Raw genomic sequence first — 26416 nt, forward strand, 5'->3', positions numbered from 1 at the left:
GCCGTGCTCGCACCACCACCACCACCACTTTTCTTGCTTGCCACCAAGTTCCACAGCACAACCAGTCACAGCCGTGTCCTCGGTATATGATTTCACGGCCCCGCAAACAGTCACGACTCTCTGCCGAACCCGCCCTGCTCAGTGGTGCCCATAATAACCCTTGCGAATCTACCAAATCGTCAGCCGCTTTGCCATCGACAGGTTTCTCGCAATCATTGGCTCAACCCATAGCCTGCGACTGCCGTACCTGGCTCCCGCTCGAATGTATCGTTCCTTGGAAGCGCCGAGACTGTAGAGGTACCATCAGTCGGCCACATACTCGCTGCTCGCCGCTGCCGCCACCGTGCGACTTGGTTTGGGCAAGAGGACCAGAAAGCAATGGAGGGCTACCTCACCATCCCTCCGGATCGGGGAACCATCCTGGGCAGAGCACTTTGGAAGGTGAGTCGAGCCAGTATGGGCTGCGTGTTTGCGATCACGTTCTAACGACGCCATCAATATGCAGACTCGATATGTTGTCATTGGGGGGCCCCAACGAGATAGCACGCCGCACAATGGAGACCGGCCGGTGCGTGCAAAGGACGCGAGTGCTCGCACTCTCAAAGAGAAACCGTCTGTGCTGGCAGACCAGGCTAGCGGCACGTTCCTCTCTATATACAAGAACAAAGTATGTCGGAAGCTTCAAAAGGAAATTCCAGTTGGGTTTGCATTGGTATCTGACCTGTTCTGATGTTTAGGACGATACCGAGCCTGTACAACAGTACTCGCTCGCCAGCATTTCGGAATGCCATGTCCAGCTGCTAGCACATCGAAAGCAAGGCCCGATCTTGCCAACACTTGCTATCTGGATATCGCCTGATCCAGCTGCGGACAAATTGCGCAAGCGTCGATCCAGTCGCACCGCCGGCTTGACGAGCTCCAAAGAAACCGGCCCAACGACACTTTGGTTCAGGGTTTGCCCAGACGAGCAGACGCTTGCGCTATCAGACTGGTCGCGTTACATACAGAGTCTCATACAGCCAACTATACCTGATCGCCACCCAATCAGCCCCATCAGTCCAACATCGCCGTCCTTCATCAATCCCTTCAGCCCAGCAACACGCTCTTCCATGCACGCCCGGCCCGCAGGCTCCGCGCGACCAGCCCACACATCATACAGCTCGGAGTCGCCAAGTTTGCGATCGCGCCGTAGCGACATTTCTTCATCTCACAACAGCTCAAGCACCCAGAATGCATCGAGTGCCAACGACTATACGCCTGTCTACCCTAATGATATTCCTTCCCCCGCAATGACTGTCCCCGATTATCCTGACGAGTTTATCGAAGGTTGGACGTCCGCACAAGGCCGATCTTCGACTTTGGGCTCGCCCATTCGTGTTCGAGGGAGCATGGGTCCGTCACAGGTCACGATGCCGGTGGGAGCTGATTCGAGCTCACCTCCCGGCGCAAGGGAAACAATTCTGGACCGTGCGTTCTCGATGCGTTACATTCCTGGAGCGGATACGGCCATCCCAGGCGAAGAGAAGCTCTCTTCTTTGGCGAGATTTGATGCTCTCATGCGTGAAGCGGAAGAACGACGTGGTTCCCAACAGAGAGAATCTGCGGCAATCAAAGAGCCGGCTCGAAGCAACTGGGACGACGAGAGCGATGCAGATAGCATGGCTGGGGATCAGATTGCAGAGGAGGACAGCGACGGCGACAACTTTGCGCAGGACATGGACCAGACTCCTTACAGCCCTGTCGTGCCACCATCAAAGGTCCCCGCCTACGCCAACCATCGGCACAGCCTGAATCACGCTTCACGTGCTCGACACATCTCCAGGTCCTCTCTCAGCTTTCATGAGGCACAGCTGGCAGAAACCCCCTCCATCCTGCGTCCTCACACTGCGCAACCCAAGAACAGACCACCAATGAGCCCGCGCAGCTCAACTCAAACGTCCATTCCTGGATCACCTCTGCATGCGACTGTGCCGAACCATGCGACCCCGCGGGGTAATGAGGACAGAATGGTCAAACCACATTCCGAGGTCCGCGAAACCTCAACCAGCGTCAAGCGACTCAGTCTAAACGACTTCCCTAAGAGACTCAGCAGCAGTAGTAGCCTACTCATTGTGCAGACGAACGTCAGCGCGAGCAGCAACAGCACCTATGGAGATCATGAGCTGGAAAGCCAAGCCATATCACCACGCACAAATGTGCAGTCCCGGGGTACCCCAACTGAGCGCGACTCGAACTGTGGCTGGCGTGGGAGCCGCGTCTTTGGTAACAACGAGGGTGGCTACTTATGATCCGATTACTTTTTGATTCTCCACGATCTCTAAATGCTGTTCCAGCCAGCCTTTCACTTTCTTGAGCTCACCTATCCTTGGGCTTCTTTTAACGACCTTGCCGCATCATTTTCATCCAAGAACATCACGACTTACGACGATCACCATGGCATGCTTGATTATCATTTGTATTCGCCGCCAACACCTTCTTAACCTTCACTTGAATGATTAGAAGAGGCGAACGAGCAACGTTGGAAAGGGCTAGAGAAGACCCCCGAGAGGCGGGGGCGAACCGTCAAAGCAGCAGCATCAGCGACTTCTTTTGGCCATTTTCAACAGCATTGGTCTTCTGTCCATTTCTTCTACTTGACCTCCATGATAGATATATACCCACTCATCTTTGAATACAAACCAGATCTGCACTGCTCACTGCTTACTACCATGAGCATTTCTTACATAATTGCTTCTTGTGTGCTACTTGTTGACTTGGTGCAAGCTACAGGCAGTCCGTCCTTCCCAGAATGTACATAATTGATGGAATTCTCTTTGAGCTCCTCACTCGTCACTCTTTTCCTTTCTCTTCCCAACTCCTAGCTATTTGAGTTCAGGTTAGCATGCTTGGTCGTAACAATACATATGTTGTGTACAATTTTTTTACAATGATTTTACATGATGATACAGGCCATCCGCGTATAAAATACATGGCGGGGCCACAGGGTCCTATCCGCGAACCCTTCACGTCGATGCGTCTGGCTGTTGGGGACCAGCTGGAGCCGTTGCCGCTGCCGCCGCCGCCGCTGTCACCGGTGTTGCCGCTTCCGGTCCGGCTGGACCCATCACAGGTTCACCGTCCCAGTTCTTCTTGGTGCGCAGCCGCGGTGGCAAATTGGTGCCTCGTTGCTTCAGCGCGCTCCTGTCTCGCTTGCCGCGCTTCCTGCCACCGCGCATTGACTTGTTGCCACCAGCGGTCTTGATGGGGCTGCTACCACCACCACCACCACCACCACTGGCGCCGCCGGCTCCACGGCTTAGGTATCCAAAGACGTCGCGGTAGCGGTGCGCCTGGCGGCTGCCATAGATGTGCACAGGCTGGCGCTTGGCCCGCTGTGTCTCCTTCTGGCGGAACTCGCGTCCCTTGTTGGTGCTCCGCGCCAGCGCGCCGGCATACATGCTCTCAAAGGCGGCCTTGTCGCGGGCGCCCATGAAGACCGTCTTGCGCCGCATCAGGCATTGCTTGTAGAGCGTGTGCGCCCGGGCCTCGGGCAGCTCCTCGATGTTGTACTCGACGTCCCACTCGTCGTGCTTGGTCAGGTTCTCGGGCCGCTCGACGTACTCGCCGTTGACCTTGTTCTTGATCGTGAGGACCATGCCGAGGAGCTCAAAGTCGTCGTCCTCATCCACTTCGAGGCCTTCTTCGGCCGCGAGCTTTTCAAGCTCTGCCTCTTCAGCTCCCCATGGATCAAGAGGATCCGTGGACGTTTCAGGAGCGGCTGAGCCGTCATTTCCAGTGCCGATTGTGCTTGTCGAGTCGCTTGCGCTTTGCGGGTCACCGATGGTATCGCCAGCGGTACTCTGCTCGGCCTTCGCCTGCGAAATCATCCGGCCCAAGATCTCCTCAAACACTTTGAGCTTTTGCGAATCCTCGTCCGCTGCCTCAATCTCGGCCTCAGCTCCTGGGCGGTCGTGGAGGCGTTGTGCGCTGAGTGCTATCAGGTCCTTCAAAGGCGACAATGAAGTCTTGGTGGCCGTGCCCCGCTTTGTGTCTGTAGTGTCCTCCTCCGTGGACGTGGCCGGATCGTCACTAAACACATCGACATTTTGCGATGAGATGGTTTCGGGTGCTTCAGGAGCTTGACTGTCGACGACGGCGGGCTCAGTAGTACGCGTGACCACATCATCCTTGGCGACAGGTTTTAATGACTCGGCTGCCGTCTCCGCACTAGTGGCAGTATCACTTCCTTCGTGGTGAGCTTTTGCTGACTCGGTAAGTTCAGCACTCGAACTTGGTGGCGGAACGCCCGTGATTGCCGTAAGCAGAGCATCAATGTACTGTCGCGTCTCGGCCATGCTTTCGACTTCGAGGAGTGAGCTCTCCTCGAGAGCATTCTGAATGGCCTCTCTGACAGAGCTTATACCGACCTCCTCGTCGCTCATCGCGTCCTCAACGACCTGCTGCACCTCGTCCCACACAGCCAGCCGCTGCGCATCCGCCTCGGCTGTTGACTGTTCGGCCAGCTCGACATGCTCACCGGCCTGGCCGTTGGCTGTCGACTCGGCAGCCACCACAGAATCACCAGAAACCTCTTTCGAATCCCCTTCCGCGTCCTCTGGCTTCTTGAGCCCAAGGATGGTCCTCTCGAATTCTTCGACCTGCGCTTTGCCGGCGTTCTGAACAGCCTCAATGTCGCCCTTCTCGACAGGCCTGGCAAACACGTACATGAACGGTGCAACTATTGACTCTCGTGTCTCAAAGTGTATTCTGAGAGACTGTTCAGGCCACCGCTTCGAGGCGCGATCGAGCAGTTGGTTCAACAGTGTCAGACTGAGCTTGTATTCCCGGTCTCCCAACGTGGTGTTGTTCGTCCCATGGAGGGCAAGGTCCATCTCTGGAATTGGGATATACTGGAAGCCGAATATCCTCTCCGTATTGTGGTACGCCACATAGATGCCGTCCATGCGACCCATACGGACCTGGAGAGAGTACTTTAGAAAAGCAGATCGTATCATGTCAAAATATTCTCGCTCATAGGACTCCCATTGACCGAAGCGGTGGCGGATCTCGTAACCAAGCCCCTGGTGAAAGTTCCTGGCGTCCATACGAATCGAGACGACAGCCCGCGTCTTCAAATCGAACATTCCTGTACCGGGAACTCGCTTGTCGTATGCATCCAGCTGTGACCGCATCATGAAGTCTTGGAAACCGGTGTAATGGAATGCTTCGTCCGCGTTGCGTTCCTCCTCGGAAATCTGATCCGAGTTGGCATGTCGGTACTGCTCGAACTTGTGTTTAGGCAACGTCAAGAGTTTCTCCATCGACTTTCCCAGCATGCTCAAGATGTTGGCAGAGTCGTACTCCTTGTCAGCGTCTATGGCATAGCAGCCATCCTTCCAATGCAGGAAAGTCGCCGCCGGCGCTCGCATGATCCTCGTGAAACGCTTGGATTCGGGCTTGAACTCGGCGGACATCATAGCACTGTTGATGGGCCGCCACGAAGACAACAGGTAGTGAAAGTGGCTGAGCATAGCAGTCATGCTAGAAGTGGACCCGGTATATTTCTTGTTGTGCGCTTTGGCCTTGGAGATCAACGTCGTGTCCTTCGAGGACGTAATGTATTGTTTGAGAGCGTTGAAGTCGAATTCCTGGATCGGCATAATGTTTGCCAGGTAGGGGTCGAAGTTGAAGACTCGAGATCTCGGGTCTTGCAGGAAGTATACGCCAGGGTTGAACAGCACTCTGTCAAGACCATGCGCCAGCCGGGGTACTGGAATAGTAAGCTTGTCGATGGGGGTCAGCTCTAAGCTTTTGGACTTGACTGTCGAGATGGCCAGCTTCTTCTGGTCTTTTGAAGATGCGTTGCCATCGGCCTCGTCGTCGCCAAATGGTTTTCCTAGGGCGTGTTGCCGACTTCCGCCTATCCCCGCCTCCTCGCCTGGTTCTACTGGAAGGACCGGGCGGGTTCCCGTGGGTGCTGTCACCTGCTGTTCCAGGATCTGCGTTGCTGTCAATGCTTGTTTGGGCGGGTCGTTGAGGCCTGATTTGGAGTCGCTCGGAGGCGGGACAGCAGCTTTACGAGCTTCTTTCCGGGCTTTTCTCCTTAGCTTCCGCTCCTCGGCCTTCTTGTCCTCCATCTCCTTGGTTTCTGCCTTCTTATCTTTGGCTTTAGCGTCGCCATCTTTGAACGACTCTGCTGCTTTTTTGGTCTTGTCCTTGGCTTTTTCTTTCTCTTTTTTGCTCTTCTTGCTCTTTTTCGTGGCCGCAGGCTTCTGATCGAGTATCTGTGTCAAGTGCGCCAGGTCGATGTTCTGATCTGAGAGGACTTTTTTGAAGGTGTCGATTGCGCCTTGCAATGCGGGGGTCATCGTTGCCACTTCGCTTTTGCTTGGGCGAGGCTTGTTGTTTGCCGTCTTTTTTGAGGACGCAGCCTTCGGTTTTCCCTTGGCCGTGGCCGTCACACTGCTCTGGGGCGTCGTGGCATCGCCCTCGGTCTGGCTAGCTTCGGCCCCGACGTCATTACTGTCCGTCCCTGGCTCTGCAGCTTGTTGTTGAACACCGTCCCCTCGCCGAGCCGAGTTTGAGAGCAAGCGCGCATGCTGTATCCTGGCAAGCGGCCCGGACGGCCAACTCGGCAGTCGTTGTGCAGCATGTTGGGCTGCTATGCAAGCGGAGCAAACATATGCGGGAGACGCGCGCCGGGCGGATCTCGTGGTCAAACGGAGCATCGCATCGGTTCTGCTTGTACAGTAGCAAGATGTCGGAGGGTAGAGTGTACAGCCCAGTCAAAACAGTGAACGTCAGTCTGAGCTTCGTCGAGTCCGTGGGAGTTTGGCTGTCCAAGGTTGGTGGTCGAAAGCGTTTTGAGCTCATAGGAAAATAAGTGCCAGGGTTATCGTGGACAGGCGACCACGCCGATATCGTGACGAGGTGAGGTCCCTTAGCTTGGAAGCTCCAACGCCATAGATTTTTTTTTAGTCCCGGCATGGAGACGCCAAGCCCGCCCATTAAACGCGTTACACTTACCGCTTATGGCATGCTGGTCCAAAACAAGCATAGCGCCTCCACTTGCATCACTCTCTTCACATATCAACCCGCCTTCCCAGCTTCCCAGCTTCATCTGAACATAGACTGGCATTTTGAATGGGATAGCTCCACTGAGTTGCCAGGAGCAAAGGCACACAGAGTGCAGGACCGCCCTGCTTACTGGAGGCGAGCAACTGACATGGAGCGGGTTCGAGGCCAGCGACATGGCATTCCCTGACAAGCCCATATCACACCTCCTCGGTTCCAACGGTGAGGATGCCACGAGGTTTACTGAGTCTTGTCACAATCTCAGCTGACCCTTGATTCAGGTCCAATTCATGCTTTGGCGTACTCTGCCAGCCCCGGCACATATATCCTCACCGGCTCAGCCGACCGCTCCATTCGCCTGTACAACCCACTGCCAACCACATCAGTCCACCCGGCCACGGCTTATGTGACCAGGAAACCAGGCATCCAGCCCTACGACATCAAGGGCGGCATCGGCAGCCATGACCACCCAGCACCAGCACCGGCAGTCTCAGAAGGGCGTCTGATCCAGACCTACAGCGCGCACGGCTACGAGGTCTTGTCGCTCAGCATCTCGGCCGACAATGCGCGCTTTGCCTCGAGCGGCGGCGACCGCTCCGTCTTCCTTTGGGACGTGGCCACCGCGCAGACCCTGCGGCGCTTTGGCGGCACCCCGCAGTCGCACACGGCGCGCATCAACTGCGTGGCCTTTGCGGGCGAGGACGACATGCTCCTCGTGTCGGGCTCGCTCGATGCCACGGCGCGGATCTGGGACGCCAAGTCCAACGCTCTGAAGCCCGTGCAGGTCTTGTCCGAAGCCAAAGACGCCATCACCAGCGTCGCCGTCAGGGGTTCCGAGATAGTCACGGGCAGTGTGGACGGGCGCGTCCGGTCCTACGATGTCCGCATGGGTCGCTGCACTACGGATGTCATCGGCCCGCCTGTCACGAGCGTGTCCATGACGAAGGATGCCAAGGCCCTGCTGGTCGGCGGGCTCGATAACAAAGTCCGCTTGATGGACAGGGAGAACGGCAACTTGCTCAGAGCATACGAGGCGCCGGAGTTCAGGAACGAGAATCTGCGCGTGCAGAGCATTCTCGGTGGCAAGGAGCAATATGTGCTCTGCGGCGATGAGATGACGACGGAGAATCCTGCAGGACTAGCGTCTGCAGCGGGAGCTGGGAGGCTCTGGGCGTGGAATATTCTGACGGGCGAAGTCAAGGCCAAGATCAGTGTGCCATGGGGTCCTGCTGGCTATGAGCCGCGCAAGAAAGCAGTCGGGCGGGATGGCAAGGAGAAGGAGCGCGTCAACGTTGTTAGCTGCATTGCGTGGCGGGAGGACGGTTTCGGTGACCAGTTCTGCGTCGGCGGCACTTCTGGTGTGGTTACAGTATTCGGCTATCAATAGACCATGCCCGTGCTTGCCTGTGCAACAGCCTGCCGATTCCCGCCTTGTCAATCGGCTTGTGCTGCAGAATGATCGCCAGACCTTGGCTCGTAGCCATCGAACAGTGGCGAATCAGACAAGTTATATTGAATTTGTTTACAATGCCGAGAAGAACAAAACTGCATATTTTGTCAAGTTCTGACAACTTGCGCCACAGAAATATTGATCCCCTACGCCAGAACACCATTCTCAATCGTTATGTTGCTTCCAGCTTCAATGCACCCACACCCGAGCCGTGATTGTGGAAGCTTTCCTGTCTGGAGCGAACGACTATGCAGCACGCCAAACGTCTATGACAGCCAAAATATGAATGGCAGCCGTCTCATGCTCGCCCTTATGAAGTTTCCGATTTTGTCGTTTACGTCGTAACGCTCGATTGTCTCAAGACTGCCCTAGTCCATGCCAACATACTTGAACCACAGGGGACGGCAGTCTTCCTTGTTCAGCCACTTTTCGCCGTCTGTGAGCTGTCCCGTGACACAACCTCTGCATTTTGGCGAGTTGGGGCAATTGAAGAACGGGATGTGCTGATAGCCAATATCACGGAACCTGTAGCAGTGTGAGACTATGCGGTTAGGCTTATAAGTTGAGACGCGTGATGTACTTACCAGTGGATCTTGCTCTTGTCTTCGAAAAGACCCAACGCAATGCTGTGGACGGGTGCGTCGCCCCATCTTTCGTAGAAAAAGCCACCAGCCCTGTCGAGGTGGTTGAAATAGTCCTCATAAGCCTTGCTTCTCCAGAAGTTCAAGTCCGCGATCTCAAAGTTGCTCCAGAAGTGGCAGGTCGAATACCCGTTAGCCTGCGCATTATGAATAGGACGCCTCTGCGCATCGACAAGCCACTCCATGGCGTTGTTTGGGTGCAAATATTCGGGGTGCTCAGCAATGAACTTCTCAGTCTCAGGCCAGAGGGTAGGGATGGACTTTGGCGCATCGTACAGCGTGATGGTGAAGCCATAAGTCTTGTTGTTGTCCGCCATGTAGCGGAAGACATCGTAGTCGACGTCGCAAAAGAAGTGGACGTTGGGCTCAACTCGCCAGTAGTACTGCATATCGGCTAGGGCAGGGTGGTGGTAGAACATGCCGCTGTTCCACCTGCACATCTGATGGTACGATATCTTGTCGGCGTACTGGACGCCTTGCTGTTGCAGCAGGTTGACAGATTGCTGGTAAAGATCATCGTTGATCCAGGAGGGGACCGACCAGTGGTCCTTAGGAATGATTTCTGCAAGACGTCAGTCAAGTGTCAAATGTTGCGCCATCTGGAACCACCACATCACATCTTTAGGCCAGAGGGGGGGTTGGGCTGTACCATATCGGGTTTCGGCTTTGGTCGCAGCGCGCGTCTTGCGCTTGAACTCCTCGGTGAACGGGACGTCGTTGAAGAAGGTCCAAGGATAGTTGAACTTGTGATTCCACGTCGCCTCGAGGTCGGTCATCGACTGCAACATCTGATCCAGCTCTTCATTGCGGACCAGTGCGAGTAAGGTGGCGTTGATTCTTTCGGTGCCAGCGGCGCCGGGGGCGTATCCTGTGGCGCCAGCGCGCACAAGGTTACCGTCGGGTTCGCCGGTATCTGGGCAGAGGAGCAGTCAGTAACCGAGACCCAAGTACAATGCTGGAGAACAAGAGAACATACAGTCGAGATTGGGATCCCTCGGGATTGTGCCGTGGAAATCTTCAGAGCCTGCTATGCTCGGCTCCCGTGGCCAGAAGACTGTGTATAAGAAGAAGCACCACATAACAAGCGCCGCCAGGCCCAAGGCCCGGACCGGTCTTGCAATAGCCATGGTAGAGGGTCGACTTTTATTGTGCGAGATGCATGTGCGCCGGATCGAAGGGATGGTCGACAGCCGACAGGAGCAGGCCTGCGAGGCCAAGTGTCGTTAACGCAGGGGTAACTTGAGTGTCCGAGGATGACGACGACACAGTTGTACCACGGGTTGGGTCACAGAGACTGTGGTGGGTCGGGGGGTCGAGCTGCTTTCTCCGATGATGTCCGTATTGCTCGCCGAGGTCGTGGGCGTCGAGTGTGTTTGTATGCACTGATGGTGAGCGAGCGTGGTGGTGGACTGGTTTGACATCCACGACAACGGCGATGCTATCAGAGTTCGGTCCAGCTTCAATTAGGGGGGCCCCTGCTCCGTGCGTACACCGTGCTAGTCTTGCGGCTCAGCTGGCATCTGAGAGAAGTATCCGCACTGTGCATAAGGCGTCACCCTAATGGCCCGACCAGCAGTTGGCCCTGGACAAGTGGGCCATGATTCCTTCAATTGCCGATGGTTCAGAGCCGCGACGCGAAACACTCAACGCGAACAACACTGCATGCATACTCTGTACGTCTAGCTTTGTGTCCTTCAGGCAGCGAACCTGTCTTGTACTGCGTGTTCGACGCGAGACCCTCCCCTTTCAAACTTGGCTGACCAACTATAGCCCTGCAGAGTTGTTTGTGTTCTGACTCGTCTTGTGAAACCCTGCCTTCTGGACAAAACAGTGTCTGTCCATCCGCACATTTGCAAGCTTATGGCAAGGTGAAAACGGACTGCCAGCATGGCATACGCCGCGCAACTGAGCGCCCTCACAGATGAGCTCATTGGCACTATTGTCACGTCGACCTCAGACCAGGATCCTGCCCTCCTCCAGACCGTGCGAGAATCTAGTCTGCAGCGATTGCGGCATCACACCCGTCTCCGCACCAACCAGTTCGAGGTTTACAAGCAGCTAGAGGGGCTTGAGGAGCGCCTCCACGTTGTGAATCGAGATGGCCTCGCAGATGCGCTCGGCAGTCGCATGGCTCGCCTCTCGAGCCTCGATCTGAAATGGTTGCCTGATGCTCTCCACTTCCTGTTGGAGCTCTCGGACAAGCCTGTGGAGAAATCCAAGCTGGCAGACCTTGAGCTTTTGAAGCCCCCAGAGGTAGTCCCTGAACCAGGGCTGACATGGGACGAGATTGCCAAAGAGGACGGTTGGGCCGACGACCGCCATCTTTGGGACAGTGTCGACTTTGGCAACGATAGCTCCGACGAATACCTGGGGTCCGATAGTGCGTCTGACAATGAGGCAGACAAAGCGCAGGGTTCCGATGATACCACTGCCTCGGTTTCTGTCCAGAATCAATATTTCAGACGTCCAGACGATTTGATCATCCATATCCAAGATGAGCTTGGCCTGGAACGGGTTGTGCAGACACAGCAATGGCGAAAGGTTGCGTCAGATATGCGTACTGGCACACCACAGGCACACATGATGTCGGAGGCACAGGCCGTGCGAGAAGTGTTGTTCATGCTCAGAGGCCTGAAAACCTCAATCTTCGACCATGATGGCAGGCCAGTCCCTCATGTTCGCCTATCACATACGTCCGAACCAGTACTGAGAGAGGCACTTACGAACCTCGGCCAAATAGGACGACAGTTCTCCCTCCTGCGTGCCTTTGCGAAGGAGAAACACAAATTGCCGTTGATACAAGTTTTCCAGGATGCCGTAGACAGTCGACTCAAGGAGTTTGACAGCATGTCAGCAGACTATGAGCGTCGACTGGTAGATGTGTCGAACAGCATTGTTGTGAGCTTGACCAAGATTGTACACGATCTGGGCCCACGCATCCAGCCGCTATCTGCGCTGTCCGAGGTTGTTTCGCAGTTTCTCGAGGCAAAGTATCCTCATCCATTCCGATATCTTGAGCTTTTATTCGACTCTGCGGCCAATGCTCAGCTCGAGGGCAGGGCACAGGCTTATGAATTCCTCGCCACCATTTTTCTCACATGTTTCAAGGTGTATTTGCGACCGATACGCCTCTGGATGGAGTCTGGCGAGATCGACATAAGCGACAAGGTCTTCTTCATATCAAGTACTGCGGCTCGGCTGCCCTCCCATCAGGTCTGGCGCGATCAGTACAAGCTACGAGTCTCTCAGGACGGCACCTTGGTGGTTCCACGATTTCTCCATCCATCCATAGCAAACATCTTCAATGCAGGCAAGAGCATCGTAATGCTTAAGCTTTTGGGTAGGCATTACTCCTGCGATCATAGCCAGGAACCTTCATTGGACTTTGCGGCGATTACGGCAGGGGACATCGACAATTTCGCTCCATTCCCGGAAGTGTTCAGTGAGGCATTTGAAGCATGGATAGAGAGCAAACACCATGCGGCCTATGCGACTCTCCGTACGGTTCTCCTGGGGAGTTGCAGATTGATTGTTGAGATCGATTCATTGCACAGTGTCTTCCTGATGACTGACGGTTCTCGATCCGGCCTACTGGCTGTGTCCATTTTCCATAATCTGGACTTACTGAATGCCAACTGGCACGATCGACTCGCACTGAGCCAGGTCGCCCAGGAGGCATTTGAATCAAAAATAGACGCAAGCCGCCTGGCTGTGAGCGTGCCAGCGATGGAGCTCAAGAATGATGTAGCAAAGACGCGGACGTCCGTCCGCCTCGGCCTACCACTCGTTCGAGTAACCTACCATCTTCCATGGCCTCTACGGATTGTCATTACGGACACGTCGCTGGGTCACTACCAAGCCGTGTTCACGTTCCTCCTCCAGCTCCGCCGCGCCAGCTATGTCTTGCATCGGCACAAACCTCTGGCCGATGGAGTAGCAGACCTCTCGCAAGACCAGACGGCCTACTACCGTGTACGCATGCGTCTTCTGTGGTTCTGCAGCGTCATCGATACGTACATTACCACGCTGGTTATTGGGCCTCTGGCTGCACAGCTTCGCAGCGATCTCGAGCAGGCGAAAGATATCGACGCCATGATCAGTGTCCACTCCTCTTTCGCGAAACGGATGATCGACGAGGTATGCCTGGGCACAAGGCTTGACCCGATCAGGCAGTGCATCCTCGACGTTCTCGACCTGGCTATCAAGCTCGAGGACGCACGACAGTCCGAGGCTCAACGAGAAGCAGAGGCCACACAGGAACTCTCGCGACTCTCGACATACTCATCCCCCGCAAAGCCAAATAGGCCGCAGCGATACATGCAGGCCAGCGAGGAGGAAGACCAGACGTTCCTCGAGGAACAAGATAAGAGCAAACTCTACGAGCAAGACGACAGTGACGATGACGATGAGGCTGGGGCGAAGGATTATTATAGAACTCTGATGGACATGGCCGACGAGCTGGATAGACACATGAAGTTCTTGTGCAGCGGCCTCAGGGGAGTGGCCCGGGCAAGCACAAACTCGGCAGCTGCAAAGTGGGACACGCTGGCCGAGATGCTCGAGTTTGGCGTGCTGGAGCCGAGGTCTTTTGCCCTATAAAGTTGCAACAGGAGCCATGGAATGAGAAAATCGATCCTTCGTTAATCATGATATGTCTATCGGCTTGTTTCTACCCGTGGTATCTTTCGCGTGTGAAATGCTTGGGACTTGATGTCGACCGCAACACGCTCGTCAATCTGTTGCCACAAACCTTCCACCACCCATTGAATTATTGTTGCATGGCTACACATCAACATTTTCCAACATATCCTGTGTATCATAAGGCCTGTTCGCGCAGTCTACCTTTTCTTCCCGCTCGCCTCGATGATCCGCTTGTTTGCACGCTCGAGCCTGGCGCGCGCCTTCTCGTCCAGCAGACCATGCCACTCGCGCAGATAGTCCACATACACAGACTCCTTGGCGTCGTACTCGACCGGCGGACCCTTAACCTGCGGCGGCTCGCCCTCGCGGTCGAAGACGGCCCAGCTCGAGCCGTCCGGCTGCGTCCGGAGCCCGAAGCCCTTGTTCGTGAGGGACAGCACCTTGAAGCGGCGCAGGAGGACGACGTCGCCGGGCTTCACGACGGGCAGCGACTCCTTGTGCGGGCGGTAGAACTGCACCTCCATGACCGTGTTGGGGCCGATGCTGTGGTCCGTGATGGTGAACGACATGGCGTACTCGCGTGCCTTTGTGCGCTGCGGCTCTGCGGGCGACATCATCACGACCGCAATGACATTGGCAACCTGGTTGAGATGGTAACGCAGGCCCTCAAGGATGTAGCAGTCGCGCAATTCGTCGCGAAGGTGCCTGGCGAGGTGCAGCTTGATCGTAGCCATAGACTCCGAGTCGTCTTCGAGCTTAAGAGAGTCGTCCTTGACAGAACTGGCTGAAGATGCTGCTTGCTTCGGGGCCGACGCCCTAGCAAGGAGAACGCTGCGATCCTCGATCTCGGGCGACGAGTCGATCGGGATCTTTGGTGATCTCGAGTTTTGAGAGGTGGCTGAGGGCTGCGTGGGAGACGACTGAAGTTTCGTGGACGGTGGCTTTGGAGATGGTGTTCTCTGTGCATGGCGTCCTCTCGCCAGCAGTCTTTGAGCCCGTGGCGAAATGTCTGGCCGAGTAAATTCACTCTGTGCACGGTTGGCAGTTCTCACAAGCCGCGCCCCAGCGTCGACGTCAGGGGACTCATCCATCATTTGGGGCAACCGCGGAGGCGTGAACACTCTCGCGGGAGGTGTCGCCTCTTGGGCAGCTGATCCGCTGGGTGATTTCATCGCAAAATCTAGCTCCTGGCTGTACTCCTCCAACAGGCTTGCTTGCAATTCGTCGTCCAGGTCCGTGAAGAGAGGGCCTGGCAACGCTGGCTGAGCCGACACGGGAGCAGGCAGGGTTGAGCTAGCCAGATCCTCCACGGACGAGACAAGATGAGATGAATCGGTGGCCTGCGGTGAAGAAATCGTGATCTGGGTAGGTTCAATGGCATCCATAGAAGCTTGACGAGGAGACGTTGTAGTTGTGTCTGCCTTAAGGCTAGCTTGCGGGTGCCTTGTCTGTGTCGCGCTGTTTGCAGCTTCTACGGTTGATTCAGTCGTGATGGAAAGACCTTGTTGCTCAAGCGACATCACTTCTGGCTGGGATGGAGGACTTTGCGAAGCCATAACGTTCAAAGTGAACTTCTCTTCGAGATGGATGGTTTCCTGGGCGATCTGAGTGTCCATGGGCGTTGGAAGTTGCCGCGCAACGGCGCCACTCTCGACTTCCTGGGAGTGCTCCACCCGAACGTCCAAGGCATCGTCAGGTCCAGCATCAAGTGACTCGTCTTGTTGTGACTGAGACAACGCTGACCGGTTCTGCTCCTCATGTTCGGCATCGTGGAAAGCCGCTTGTTCGGGGCTGAGTCGTGGGGATGAAGACCTCGGTAGTCTATCATCTTCAGTGGGTGCTTCCCCGAACTGAACGTCTGTGTCCGCAACTATGTCGCCAGCCATGGAGGACGGCGACTGCGGCTTGTGTGTAGGCGCCTGGTCACTGATATCTTCTTTCGTAGACTGTGTTGCCGACGCTTCAGGCGCTCGAGCTTCGTGTGTCGCCACATCCCTCTCTGCCTCAACGTCTGGCATATCTACGTCTCCAGCCGTGAAATCAGTCTCAATGTTGTCGTCATTCTGGGCCGACTCCACGGGCATAGCCACTTCCGGCTGCTTGGTTTCGCTAGCATCGGAATCAAGTCGCAGCCGCTCTTTGAGATTATTTGTAGTGGCCAGCTGTGGCTGCTCGTCGGTGAGGCCGACCTGACCCGCCGCAGACAGGCTGGTCTTGCTTTCCGCGATTTGGACTTTGGACGGCTCCGGGGGAACAGGTGCTATTGAGGGCGTTTTCTCATCTCGCCCAGCACGTCCTTCATGTTCATAATCAGACTCCCACGCCTGATCTTCCTCGTCGGCTGAACCCGCGACACTACTGTTGTCGTCCTCGCCCTCTTCTTCCCCATCTTCCTCCTGCTCCTCTTCATCTTCGCTGTCCATCTCCTCTTCCTCTTCCTCCTCGTCCTCGTCTTCGTCTGCGAGATCTTCGCCACTCGCAATCTCCTCATCGACGCTCTCATTGTCGTGTTTGGTGGCGCTTCGATTTTGTTCTTGAACTGGAACAGGCACATCTTCGCCTTCCGCCTCGTCTTCTGATGATGATAAAAGATCTATGACCACAGGCTGGCTTGCAGCTTGTGGTCGACTAAATCTGGACGGTGGTGGCGGCGGCAGTGGCTCCTCCATTTCATCGTCTTCTTCCTCCTCTTCCTCCTCCCCTTCTTCTTCTTCCTCTTCCTCCTCAGAATACTGTTCCTCATCAACCCCGTCGTCATCTGCATCTTCGTCGTCCTCGTAAATTTCGGACTGCTCTTCTTCCTCGTCCTCTTCATCATATCCCTCCTCGTCCTCGACTTGTGGAGCTAGCGCATCCTGGTCTTCTTCTCCCTCTTCCTCATCCTCTTCCTCCTCGTCCCTGTGGACTAGATCTTGCATATTCTCATCGTATTCTTCCTCGACACTGCTGTCTTCCTCGCTGTCTGGAGCGTCAAACGCGGGTTCTGGCTCGTGTATTTGTAAGTCCTCATCATGGCTGTCGTCTTCGTCGTCAGCAGGTTCGATCCTGGTATCGTAGTCGCCACCTTCGTCATCGGGATCGTCTATGAGTTCCTCCTCATCTTCAGAATATTCCGCGTCCACTTCATCATCAACCTCGGCGTCCTCGTCGATGATATTGCTACCAGCGGCCTGCAGAGCTCTGCTGGCAACATCACGCTTGTCGTGAATATCTTCCTCCTCCTCGGATTCGTCATCGAGTACCACTGGCTGGTCGGAAGTCGAGCCAGGACTTGAACCGGGCTGGCTCTGAAACGCATCCTCTGATCCATGTCGTTCACCATGATGTGAAAGGAGCGCACCATTTGGGGCGGCCTGGTCCAGGAGTGGAGAGTGCGTTGTGAAGCCACTGCTGATGAACGTCCCTTGACTCGGCGGCATCTTGATTGCGCTCTCATCTCCCCTGATGGCCGGAATTTCAGGCTCCAGGGGAGGGTAGTCCGATTCATGATGGTCGTGAAGGCTTTCCGCTCGTCCGAATGGCTGCGGCATAAGGTTGCCAGTGTGCAGGGTGTGGTCCAGGGGTATCTCGCCTGTAACATGAAAGTGGCCGTCTTCTTGGAAGATAGGCCCAGCCGCATGAGTGATATCATGCAGAGGCACACCAAGATTATGTGGTATACCGCTAGCAATCATATCGGCGTGTATAGCATCCACATGCAAGTGCTGATCCGGCTCAGTACCATAGTTCATGGGCATCGCGCTCCAGCCTGGGATGGCTACTTCATCATTGCCGACCCCACTGTCCTGCGCACGCGTCGCCGAGTATCCCATCGCTTCGCCTGGGACATGACCCACAGCTTGGGCAGAGAACGTCTCGGTCCCAGTTTCGTGCATGTGAGCATCGCCGAGAGAGCTGCCATGAGCATGTGCTGGACTTTGCGAACGACTTCCCCTTCGGTGAGCACCAAGTTGGAAAGCTGGTGCCTGTGGTTCTATGATGGTTTCGTCTGCTGCCGAGGTGGCATGAAGTATATCGTCCTCACCACGGTTAGCTTGTATCTGCTCGGCAGTCTCATGGAATGGACTCGTTGTCGGCTTCGCCATTTGGCTCTCCTGGGTCGAGTCTGCGGCCGCGACCATTTTCGCGAGACTGGCCTTCTCCACTGGTGAGGCAGGTTCTTCGGGCTCAGGACTCGGGCTCTGGCTTGTATATCTCCATGACGTGCTGCTCCTGCCAAAGCGCGCGCGCTTGCGCCCACGATTCTTGGCACCGCCATCGTCCTCGAATATATCGTACCCGTCCTCGAAGAGAGAGCCATAGGAAGCCCTCGCTCTCTTGATGAACGCTGGCGATTCAAACTCATTTTCGCCGAGAGTGCTGACTCTGGCTGGCTTCGCCGGCGTCTGATATGGTTGAGGAGAGACTATCGGTACTGGTGCGTCGGGTACTTGCGCCGGTGTAGAGTCGATCTGCGCAGTGGCAAGTGCTTCGCTCGCGAGCTCGGGTTTGCTGGAAGTCGGAACATCCTTGGCAGAAATGAATTTAATTTCACCTGTCGCAGCCAATCTGACCTAGAGAGGCGGGTATTAGTGTTCAGTCAAGAGGAGCAACTCCGGAAACCAAGCACGATTACCTGCAAAGCGACTCTTTCCGAGAACGTGAGCTGCCAGTCGATATCGGCACCGGACACGCTCTGCCGCCTCTGTGCTACAGCCTGGGACCACTCGGCGCCGTCTAGTACAAGTGAAACCTCATCTTGACTTTCCAAACCACAACTGCCCACTGCTGCCGCTGCCGATCCAGTGAAGTTGACGCGGACCTGGCCCTTCTTGAGACGTAATCGGAAGTCTGGCTCGGCGAGAATAAACGCAAATGTCCCCTTGAAAGCACTGTAGGGCCAAATGATGGTGGCAATGCCCTTGGTTGAGGTCTTGGCTGGCAAATCTGGCGAGAGCGACGCAATAGGTGCCGGTAAGGCCGTGCTCAGTATGGAAGCGACGTCTTGACCATCTGCGAGGTCCATGATGGCAGCATGGCCATGATGTGAAAAGTGTCTGAATACTTTTCAAAGACGTTGTCGTCGGGCTGCAATACGTAATCCAAGCTGAAGGATGTGTTCGTTGTAGTTGTTATCGGATACTTCGTGTGAACGAGCAAGGATCGCGCGTGCTGGCCAGGGTGTCGCGAACCTGCTGCCCAAGGGCGACGACAGATTGAGAGTTGACTGTGACAGCGAGCTGCAGCCGTCGCGGCTCAAGGGAGATGGCGCTGTTGGAGGGACTATCGCGAAGCTCGCGCGGACGACAGGATCGCGGGCAGGTCTGCGCTTGTGTTTGCCTTCTGGGTTGTCGCAAACGGGAGCTCGCCTTTGAGGTGGGTGGGATGCACCGTGACGACGAGCTCCACACGTGAAGCTCCCAAGCTTCCAAGGTTACCCAGCTCGGGCTACAAATGGAAGCTCATGGGCCGTGTCGCACTGTACGCACACGTGGCCAAACGCGTTCAGCGCATACAACAAGATCGTGTGGACCTGTCCGGTTCTACTTGGACTTGTCAACAATGGGAGCCATAACCGGGACACAGGAGTCAAGACTACCCAGGTATGTACTGATGATGTCCCCACAGATTTGTCCATTCAAGGATTAGCAACTTGCCGTGAATCCGGCTCTTTCCTGAGACCGACCCAGCGATCGGAGGCTGAGAGAGAAATCAGACGTCGACCTCAGCCAGCACACCACACATTAACGTACTGTACTCTGCTTGCCAAAAGCCATGATTGGCTGTGCCAGGACGGAGGCTCACTGGTCCCGCTATGGTTAGTCAGAATGCCATGGTCATGGTTAATTACAGCGAGAACCAACTAAATGCAACACAAATTACCTAAGGTACGTACACTAAATACCTAACTTTAGGTACTTTAAGTATGTAACGCTAGCTCGCGAATCAGCGCTGGTTTCAGCTGTGCCCAATCTATGCAGACCAGGCTTAAGCCGACGACATCAAAGAGACTCGAGACAAACCAGCCAGTTCAATGAGCGCCATTGGGCGAGTAATAAATAGTCGAACTTCATTGTTCTCGAGGATCGTCAGCCTTCATGTTCTGTAGAGGCAGGATGAACAACACCGTCATTTGAACAAGCATGTCTCTGACCTGGGGGCTCAATGAGGGCTCAATTAGGGCAACCGAGCCCTGCCCGCGCCGTGCTGTTCTCAAGGTGCGTGCGTGGCCAAGAATTGGTGTTTTACACAATGCAGAGAAATGCAGTTTGCTGAAAAGTGCAGGACTTGCCGTTACTGCTGCAGAGCCAAGACATGGCCTACGAGACGCTCTAGCTCGGCATGTTTCGTCTCCATGGCAGCCTGCGTCCGGCAGGAATAGGCGGAAGGCGCTCGCAGGAAATGACCAAGAGATTCCTGGCAAAATTCGAACAGATCTGAGCCTCTTTCAGACACGAGTGCATGCATGAACCTGGACGCATTTGTCAGTTCGTGCGGCGGTGAAAGGGGGCCGTGTAACGCGTGGGTCCATCTGGACTCCCAAGGCAAGTGCACAGGCAGCCCTTCAGCAATCTCCCATGCGTCCAGCGCCAGGGTGACGTCCGATTGGGGAAGCTACGCTTGGACAGGACATCCCGCTTAGCTATCCGGGGTACACAAACACGGAGGTTTGAGGCTCTGCTCGCGGTACTGGTGCTGGGAGGACCAGTACCGCGTGAACAGAGATACTGACAACCCAGCCACGTCGTTTCTGCCTGGTGGAGTTGTCGTGTCACACAAGCTAGACCACGGTCGATCCTACGGTGAAGCCGAACTACAGTGTCTCACTGCCGGATAAGACATCTTGAGACCATACGGCAAGAGCCGCTAGATGGAAGAGAGCCTACCGGATGAAGCCCTTTTATCGCGAGTAATCCTTCAACTTGACCTGTTGCTCCGGGCAGAGGTCCAAGCTGGAGCATACCATAGTACTCTGCCTAGGTACACAGCATGGTGAGTCAGCGCTCGCCGCTCAAGTCTGCCAATCGTTGGCCTGGCAAACAGGCAGGCAGGGGTACCACGGTTTTGTTTGGAGGCTGGGATAGCTAGTGCCTTGCGGGTACCTCTGTACCGAACATAAGGACAAGTATCTTCCCCCTTGGCCACCCAGTGCCGCAGCGATCAGCCCTACATGGCCTGTTATGAGATAATGGTTGTCGATGTGGTCCAATCTCGGACTGCAGGACTAGGCTAGGGGGGCTACGTAAGAGTGGATCTTGTGAGGGTTTCCATCACTGGCAACCAATCCTTCTCGGAGACGAGAGCATCGTCAAAACATCACTGCGTAAGCGTAGAGGGGCGGAGATTGCAATGTCTGCTTGGAATCCCTGGGGGGGGGGGGGGAAGGAGAGCATGCCCCAGTACTTTGATGCCTGGTCGACAATCCGAGCTCGTTCGGGAGAGCAAATTTTCTCCCCCGTCAGCCATCCATATAACCCGGGCGAAGCATCCTTGTATGAGTTCAGGTCGCTTGAAATGCGGCCGACACGCACCAGGCGCCATCCACCTGAGCTAATCCAACAAGTTCTTCATGCGTCGTCCTCCGGCTGTACACTGCTGGTGGTCAGGGGCACAGGAGGAAGACACGGACGACACTAGGTCGAATACCTCGCAATTCGTCGGGACCGAGAGAGATTAAGGTTCCAGCATTGCCACTTACAAGGCCGAGGGAGCCTCATCTTGGACCGGGTATGGTTCCTCTCGGGTACGATGTCCGCCCTTGAAAACTGTCATAAATGACAACAGAGCACAATTATATCAGGGGCACTCAGTTAAAGTTTGCGGCCGCATTTGAAGAGGCTCCCTGATCCCTGAAACGTCCCGGGGGGGTTGTCAATGATGTAGTATCTTGAAGTCCTTAGTTTCTTGACATGATAGGAGCCATGAACACTTGGTCTAGAAGCACCAGCGGACTGTTGAGAATCACTTGGAACTTTGTCCGGTCCCACTCTGCCGAGTTCCGTGGTTTGTAGCTCGTGGACCGGCTGCAGCCCGACTGGCTCGTTGCTTACCTGGTTGCTGGGCGGTTGGTCGCCATTCACTCTGCTGTTTCTTGGCCGTCTTCTCGTAGACGTTTTCGTGCAATGACTCATTCAGGAAACGAATTTGTAAACAAACCTTTTTGATGTTATGAATCTGCATAACTGGGAAAATGACCTCATCGTCGCACGACTGCTTGTCCACAAAATAATGAATGGTGACTTGCCAAGGATAGCGATATTGACGCACTGAGCGAACCAAAACAAAGAGCAAAAAGTGAAAACTCTGCTCCTACGGTAGGCGAGTCGAAGTGAAGCATCGTCGTGAAACCTACAGGTCATGACGTTGGACTTGAGCTTCATTTTCACAAAGTCGAGCATCAAGTCGTGAGATAGAACACAACAGATGTCACAAAGATCTGTAAACTAATCGGAAACAAAGCTTTTCATAGTTGCTCGCCAACCTCCTTTTCGTAGATCCATGAGTTTAGCCTCCATTCATGATCGCAACCTGACTTTCTCCTCTCCGCGCCCACCCCCACGTTGTCTTTTGCTGGTTCTTTTTCACTTTTGGGTCTTCTTCTGCTTCTGCTCCCGTTTTTTTGCTGCCTTTGCTGCTGCCCTTGCTGCCCTTGCTTCCGCCTTTGCTGCTGCCTTTGCTGCCTCCTTTTTTTTGCCCTTTGGCTTTTTCCCGTGGACAACCAAGACGGGTTCCGGTTCCCTGGGCATGATCGTCAGAAAGACTCCTTGACCAGGTCCAACAAGGACCACACGCATGTCGCACTTGTGGCACGCGTGTCACCCACTTGATGGAATCCATGACTGCCCAGTAATCAGTGTTGCCTTTGTGAACGCTGAAGTAGCTCGTTTGGTGTGCCATGATGCTGTAGTGGCAGTGGTCGGTGCTGCGTGGTCCCAAGACTCAACACTTTTCGAGGACAAGAGGTCCTCGCCGTCCTTAAATGCTTGCCGGAGACGATTTCCCAAGGTGAGAGGACACACCATACCTACCGCTCCCCGCTTTCAAACCAATGTTATCGTAAGTGACGATTTCCCTAGCGCGTTGATCAGGGGCGGCCCCTTGACCATGCCATGTAAGCCGCTCAGAATGGCGACGGCATGTTCACCCCTGAGTGGGTTCTGGTACTTAAACCAGCTCCACCCGGTCTCTCTAGGCCCTGACAGGCGTTAGTCGACTCCCGGGGAAGAAAACCCGGGCAGCCCTTGCTCTAGATCTTTCCGGGGGTCCTTGCTCGCTGCGGGAGAAGGAGATACGGGGATTGTGAAAAGGTCTGTACGTCCCGCCTCCGGTATCGCACCTGCTACTCCCACATTGCTTGTGAAGAGAAAGGGAATATCAGTGAACTGTGGTGACAGGAGCGTGCTTGGCTGTCAGCGCTGCAAGCAAGGACCAGGCCCCCCAGTACGTGGCCGTGGTACTCAAAGCTGATCATCTGAAGGGCATTGAAGTGGGTGGCAACAGGTTTTGTGTCTGGCAAGATGAGGCAACGTCATGGCGGCAGAGTTCAGGTAACGGCCCAGATTGAATTGGTCTGTCTGTGAACTGTATTCGTCGAGGCTGCCTTCCGACGGGCCTAACCACGTTGCGTGTCGGAGCTGTGGCCGTTGTCAGCCTACGCTTATGGTTCATAGTGCGAGAGGGTGCCGCCCAGCCGACAACCACCCAGCAACGCGCTAGGCCTGCTCAGTCGTAGCTTACAGCGCCTCTCAGCACCTCCCAGCACCTCGCGCCGCCGTAGCTGTCCCTCTATACATCCCCCGCAAGGTTTTTATGTTTTGCCAGCCATAACGGGGGCAATTATTCTCATTCCCTGTAGATTCTTGAACTTGTATCAACATTGTTTGCCCAGTCGCGTTGAACGCGACACGCTCGCGTGTACCGCGAACAATTCTGTCCCTCGACCATGCGACTTTTGGGTTGGACATGAGTCATCAGCATCGAGAACGATATGTCCGTCGTCCAAAGGAGTAAACTTACGTACTTTCCTTGCCGCGTAACATGCCTAAGATAGTACACCCCGTCGTCCTCAAAGAGCTACCGGCTCGAAACCATCGACTACATCCTCTATCCTCGCCGCTACGGTCAGCTGTTCGACGATTCGAAACGCACAGTATAATATCATGAAGTCTTCCGGGTCATGTCGAACATCGCATGACTTCCCCAAGGTCGAGGCGTAACGCGATCTTGATGCTCATCACCGGCTATGTCTCGACAGCCATGGAAACGTCGACACCCTCATATCCCAACGATCTCAAAGCCTCGTGTCGGTCAAGACGCCAGAGTACGACAGCGTTCCAGAACCGGCAAGACTGTCTCATCGAGAGATGCCTTCCATGTTGACTGGCACCCAGCCGTCACCGCCCTCATGAGCGTCATTCACAACATCAGTGTTCTTCGTCTGTCTGCAAAGGCTGCCATGCTTCGCGGTAAGCACACCATTCTTGAAACCCTAGGCGCCAAAACGGTCAGTGGGATTTCGACTAACTGCTCCAGCATGTTGATGTCACGAATAGTGGTCGATCTCGTTCCGGCGCCAATGTCCCCGCGACCACATACCGAGTGCTTGATACGCGTCAAACCCCCCTCTGACACCGTCGAGAAAGACCCTCGCCATGCCTCGACGCTGGTGAATGGCGACGCACGTGTCGAGCAGTCGAATCATGATAGAGTCCCGTTGGATCTGCAGGGAGCCTGCTTGAACATCTATGCAGTTGGAACGGTTAGGATATCAGCGCTCTCGTCGTATTCATTGGTCCAACTTACCGGCAATGTACACGCAAGTTATCCCACCCACATCCGTGCCAATTGCACCCGCCCAAGGCAGGTTTCTTTCTAGCGTGGAGTCGTCATTGGGCTGATAGATGAGTGCCGTGGCAACGATAGTGCGCCCATGCATACCAACGATGATGTTGTCCAGTCGGCCAGTATCAATGGCAGCTGTGTATTGTTCAAGCCAGCCAGCGTGCTGAGGCATGACGAGACTTCGTTCCAATAATTCTCTTAGTGAAGAAAGATCGTCGGGCGTTGCTTGTCGGTATGATCGGCGGATTTCAATGTCCTCCGGCATCGCACTAGGCCATGCATCCGTCTCGAGGAGTAGATCTCGTATCTCGTTGCCAGGCATCCCGATATCCCATCCACGCTTCACGAACCAATGCTCCGAGTCGACAGAGGTCGGCAGCCCTCGAAGTAGGCGCGGGAAACTTGACCCCAACTGGATATGGCTCAACCCAACCATTCGTCTCAGCCAACTCAGGGCATGGTCGTGCAAAGCACGTCCAATCCCCTGGCCCCGATATCTTGGGTCGACAATAAGAGTGGCAAGGTAGCCAATAAGTTCATCGCTTTGCCGGGTCGCCTGTACCGTGTAGGTGGTACAGAGACCTATCACCAATGATGTCTGAGGCATACAGACGACGTGATAAAAAGCATCATCGCCTCTGGCGAGCACTGACCGCAGTTTGTTGGCGTCCATCTTGAACTGCGACGGGAGACATTCATTCCACAGCGCTGAAACGGCCCCCATGTCCTTAAGTGTATCCCAGACCTCAATTGACCAATTCGTTTCGGGTCGTCCATGAGCGGGCAGACTTCCTTCGCTGGCCAACGACTTTGTGTGCAACTCTCTCACAAAGAGTGACTCTGCAAGCGTCTGAAGATTTCTCTGGTTCATCTCAGTCACCTGGAGGGCTGTCGGAAAATCATCGTCAACTGGACTAGCGCTGAGAGTGGTGATCATGATGAAAGGCTTCCCTCTAGCCAGCCGCTGAACAGCCCGACCGAGCTCGACCTGATCGACCTGGCCGAGCCGAGGTGGTCCGCTAACGACGAATATGACTACTCTTGCCGCTCTGATGAAGGCCGCATGCGTGTTGGTGATACCATTGAGGGCCGTGTACGGAACATGTCTGACTCCAGCGTGCTTGGCGGCAACCGCTCTACCCAGGATCTCGAATGGATCGCGTCCGGGAGTCTCACCGCGCTCCCTGATCACGACGACTGGAGTCAACAGGAGTATGATCTCGCCCTTGTTGAGGATGCTCCCCAGCGGGATGTTGGAGTGATTGTTTCGTATCACCGTGATCGGCTGTGCGGGATCTGGAAACGGAGCAGACCCGGCAACACGCCTCTGAGCCTCTGAAAATGGCCCTTCGCCTGGATCAAGATCCATGACGGTTCCCGGCATGCCCCAGCAGGTGTCTGAGTCCTGAGACCTTTTGAGCCGGGTCGTTGATTACCTGGTAATTAAAACACGCAAACCTCACAACAACCAGAATGCCTAAACTTCCTTGCGATCCGGAGAATCTCCGGCAGCAGCGAGGTTCCCCGGAACCACATAGCACCAAATTGCAGTGGCCCGGGGGTAATGGCAAGACAGGGGCCGTTGCACGGGGAACGAACGGCTTGCACGAGCGTGCTCTGTCAAGCCAAACTTGTGGTCGGGCTTGCTGACGAAGCGGCACAGCCCCCACGACGACAGGTCCTGGCTGGCCGTGTTCTCGGCCTTGTTTCCCGTTCTGGGGGGGGGGGGGGGGGTTGACGAACAACGATGGGCGCTGCGTACGAAAGCTGGCTGGAGTGAAGATTACGACACCATGTCGACATGAAAACG

The 26416-nt window shown here is 55.2% G+C and overlaps 8 protein-coding genes across 8 annotated transcripts; 3 read left to right on the forward strand and 5 right to left on the reverse strand.

The window, feature by feature from the left end:
* Positions 1 to 378: 378 nt before the first annotated feature.
* B0I36DRAFT_348292 (uncharacterized protein) lies at positions 379 to 2288 on the forward strand (the record flags this gene model as incomplete). Its single annotated transcript, XM_046156674.1, has 3 exons — positions 379 to 441; positions 506 to 667; positions 738 to 2288. 3 exons carry the CDS (start codon positions 379 to 381, stop codon positions 2286 to 2288), a joined length of 1776 nt encoding a protein of 591 aa, XP_046014032.1.
* Positions 2289 to 3302: 1014 nt separating this feature from the next.
* On the reverse strand, positions 3303 to 5822 carry B0I36DRAFT_230935 (mitochondrial protein Pet127-domain-containing protein; the record flags this gene model as incomplete). The annotated part of the gene is made up of 2 exons (XM_046149132.1): positions 3303 to 4022; positions 4176 to 5822. Coding segments are annotated over 2 exons (2367 nt in total), but the record flags the coding sequence as incomplete, so codon positions are not given.
* A 1407-nt stretch (positions 5823 to 7229) lies between these two features.
* On the forward strand, positions 7230 to 8440 carry B0I36DRAFT_348294 (WD40-repeat-containing domain protein; the record flags this gene model as incomplete). The annotated part of the gene is made up of 2 exons (XM_046156675.1): positions 7230 to 7275; positions 7335 to 8440. The coding sequence occupies 2 exons, from the start codon at positions 7230 to 7232 to the stop codon at positions 8438 to 8440; spliced, it is 1152 nt and encodes a 383-aa protein (XP_046014034.1).
* Positions 8441 to 8871: 431 nt separating this feature from the next.
* B0I36DRAFT_361903 (glycolipid 2-alpha-mannosyltransferase) lies at positions 8872 to 10271 on the reverse strand (the record flags this gene model as incomplete). The annotated part of the gene is made up of 4 exons (XM_046158560.1): positions 8872 to 9028; positions 9088 to 9706; positions 9794 to 10057; positions 10121 to 10271. The coding sequence occupies 4 exons, from the start codon at positions 10269 to 10271 to the stop codon at positions 8872 to 8874; spliced, it is 1191 nt and encodes a 396-aa protein (XP_046014035.1).
* Positions 10272 to 10768: 497 nt separating this feature from the next.
* B0I36DRAFT_320968 (Spc98 family-domain-containing protein) lies at positions 10769 to 13780 on the forward strand. Its single transcript, XM_046153624.1, has 2 exons — positions 10769 to 10817; positions 10915 to 13780. The coding sequence occupies exon 2, from the start codon at positions 11032 to 11034 to the stop codon at positions 13741 to 13743; it is 2712 nt and encodes a 903-aa protein (XP_046014036.1). The 5' UTR covers positions 10769 to 10817; positions 10915 to 11031; the 3' UTR covers positions 13744 to 13780.
* Positions 13781 to 13862: 82 nt separating this feature from the next.
* Positions 13863 to 18909, reverse strand: B0I36DRAFT_106093 (uncharacterized protein). The gene is made up of 2 exons (XM_046147799.1): positions 18401 to 18909; positions 13863 to 18338 (listed from the first exon to the last, which is right to left on the reverse strand). The coding sequence occupies exons 1-2, from the start codon at positions 18788 to 18790 to the stop codon at positions 13983 to 13985; spliced, it is 4746 nt and encodes a 1581-aa protein (XP_046014037.1). The 5' UTR covers positions 18791 to 18909; the 3' UTR covers positions 13863 to 13982.
* Positions 18910 to 20058: 1149 nt separating this feature from the next.
* Positions 20059 to 22662, reverse strand: B0I36DRAFT_348298 (uncharacterized protein; the record flags this gene model as incomplete). The annotated part of the gene is made up of 6 exons (XM_046156676.1): positions 20059 to 20379; positions 20737 to 20869; positions 21464 to 21530; positions 21816 to 22031; positions 22118 to 22208; positions 22351 to 22662. 6 exons carry the CDS (start codon positions 22660 to 22662, stop codon positions 20059 to 20061), a joined length of 1140 nt encoding a protein of 379 aa, XP_046014038.1.
* Positions 22663 to 24307: 1645 nt separating this feature from the next.
* B0I36DRAFT_373587 (uncharacterized protein) lies at positions 24308 to 25975 on the reverse strand (the record flags this gene model as incomplete). Its single annotated transcript, XM_046160206.1, has 2 exons — positions 24308 to 24507; positions 24568 to 25975. The coding sequence occupies 2 exons, from the start codon at positions 25973 to 25975 to the stop codon at positions 24308 to 24310; spliced, it is 1608 nt and encodes a 535-aa protein (XP_046014039.1).
* Between the last annotated feature and the right edge of the window lie 441 nt (positions 25976 to 26416).

Source organism: Microdochium trichocladiopsis (assembly GCF_020744255.1).
Source record: "Microdochium trichocladiopsis strain MPI-CAGE-CH-0230 chromosome Unknown B0I36scaffold_4, whole genome shotgun sequence".
Classification (NCBI taxonomy): domain Eukaryota; kingdom Fungi; phylum Ascomycota; class Sordariomycetes; order Xylariales; family Microdochiaceae; genus Microdochium; species Microdochium trichocladiopsis.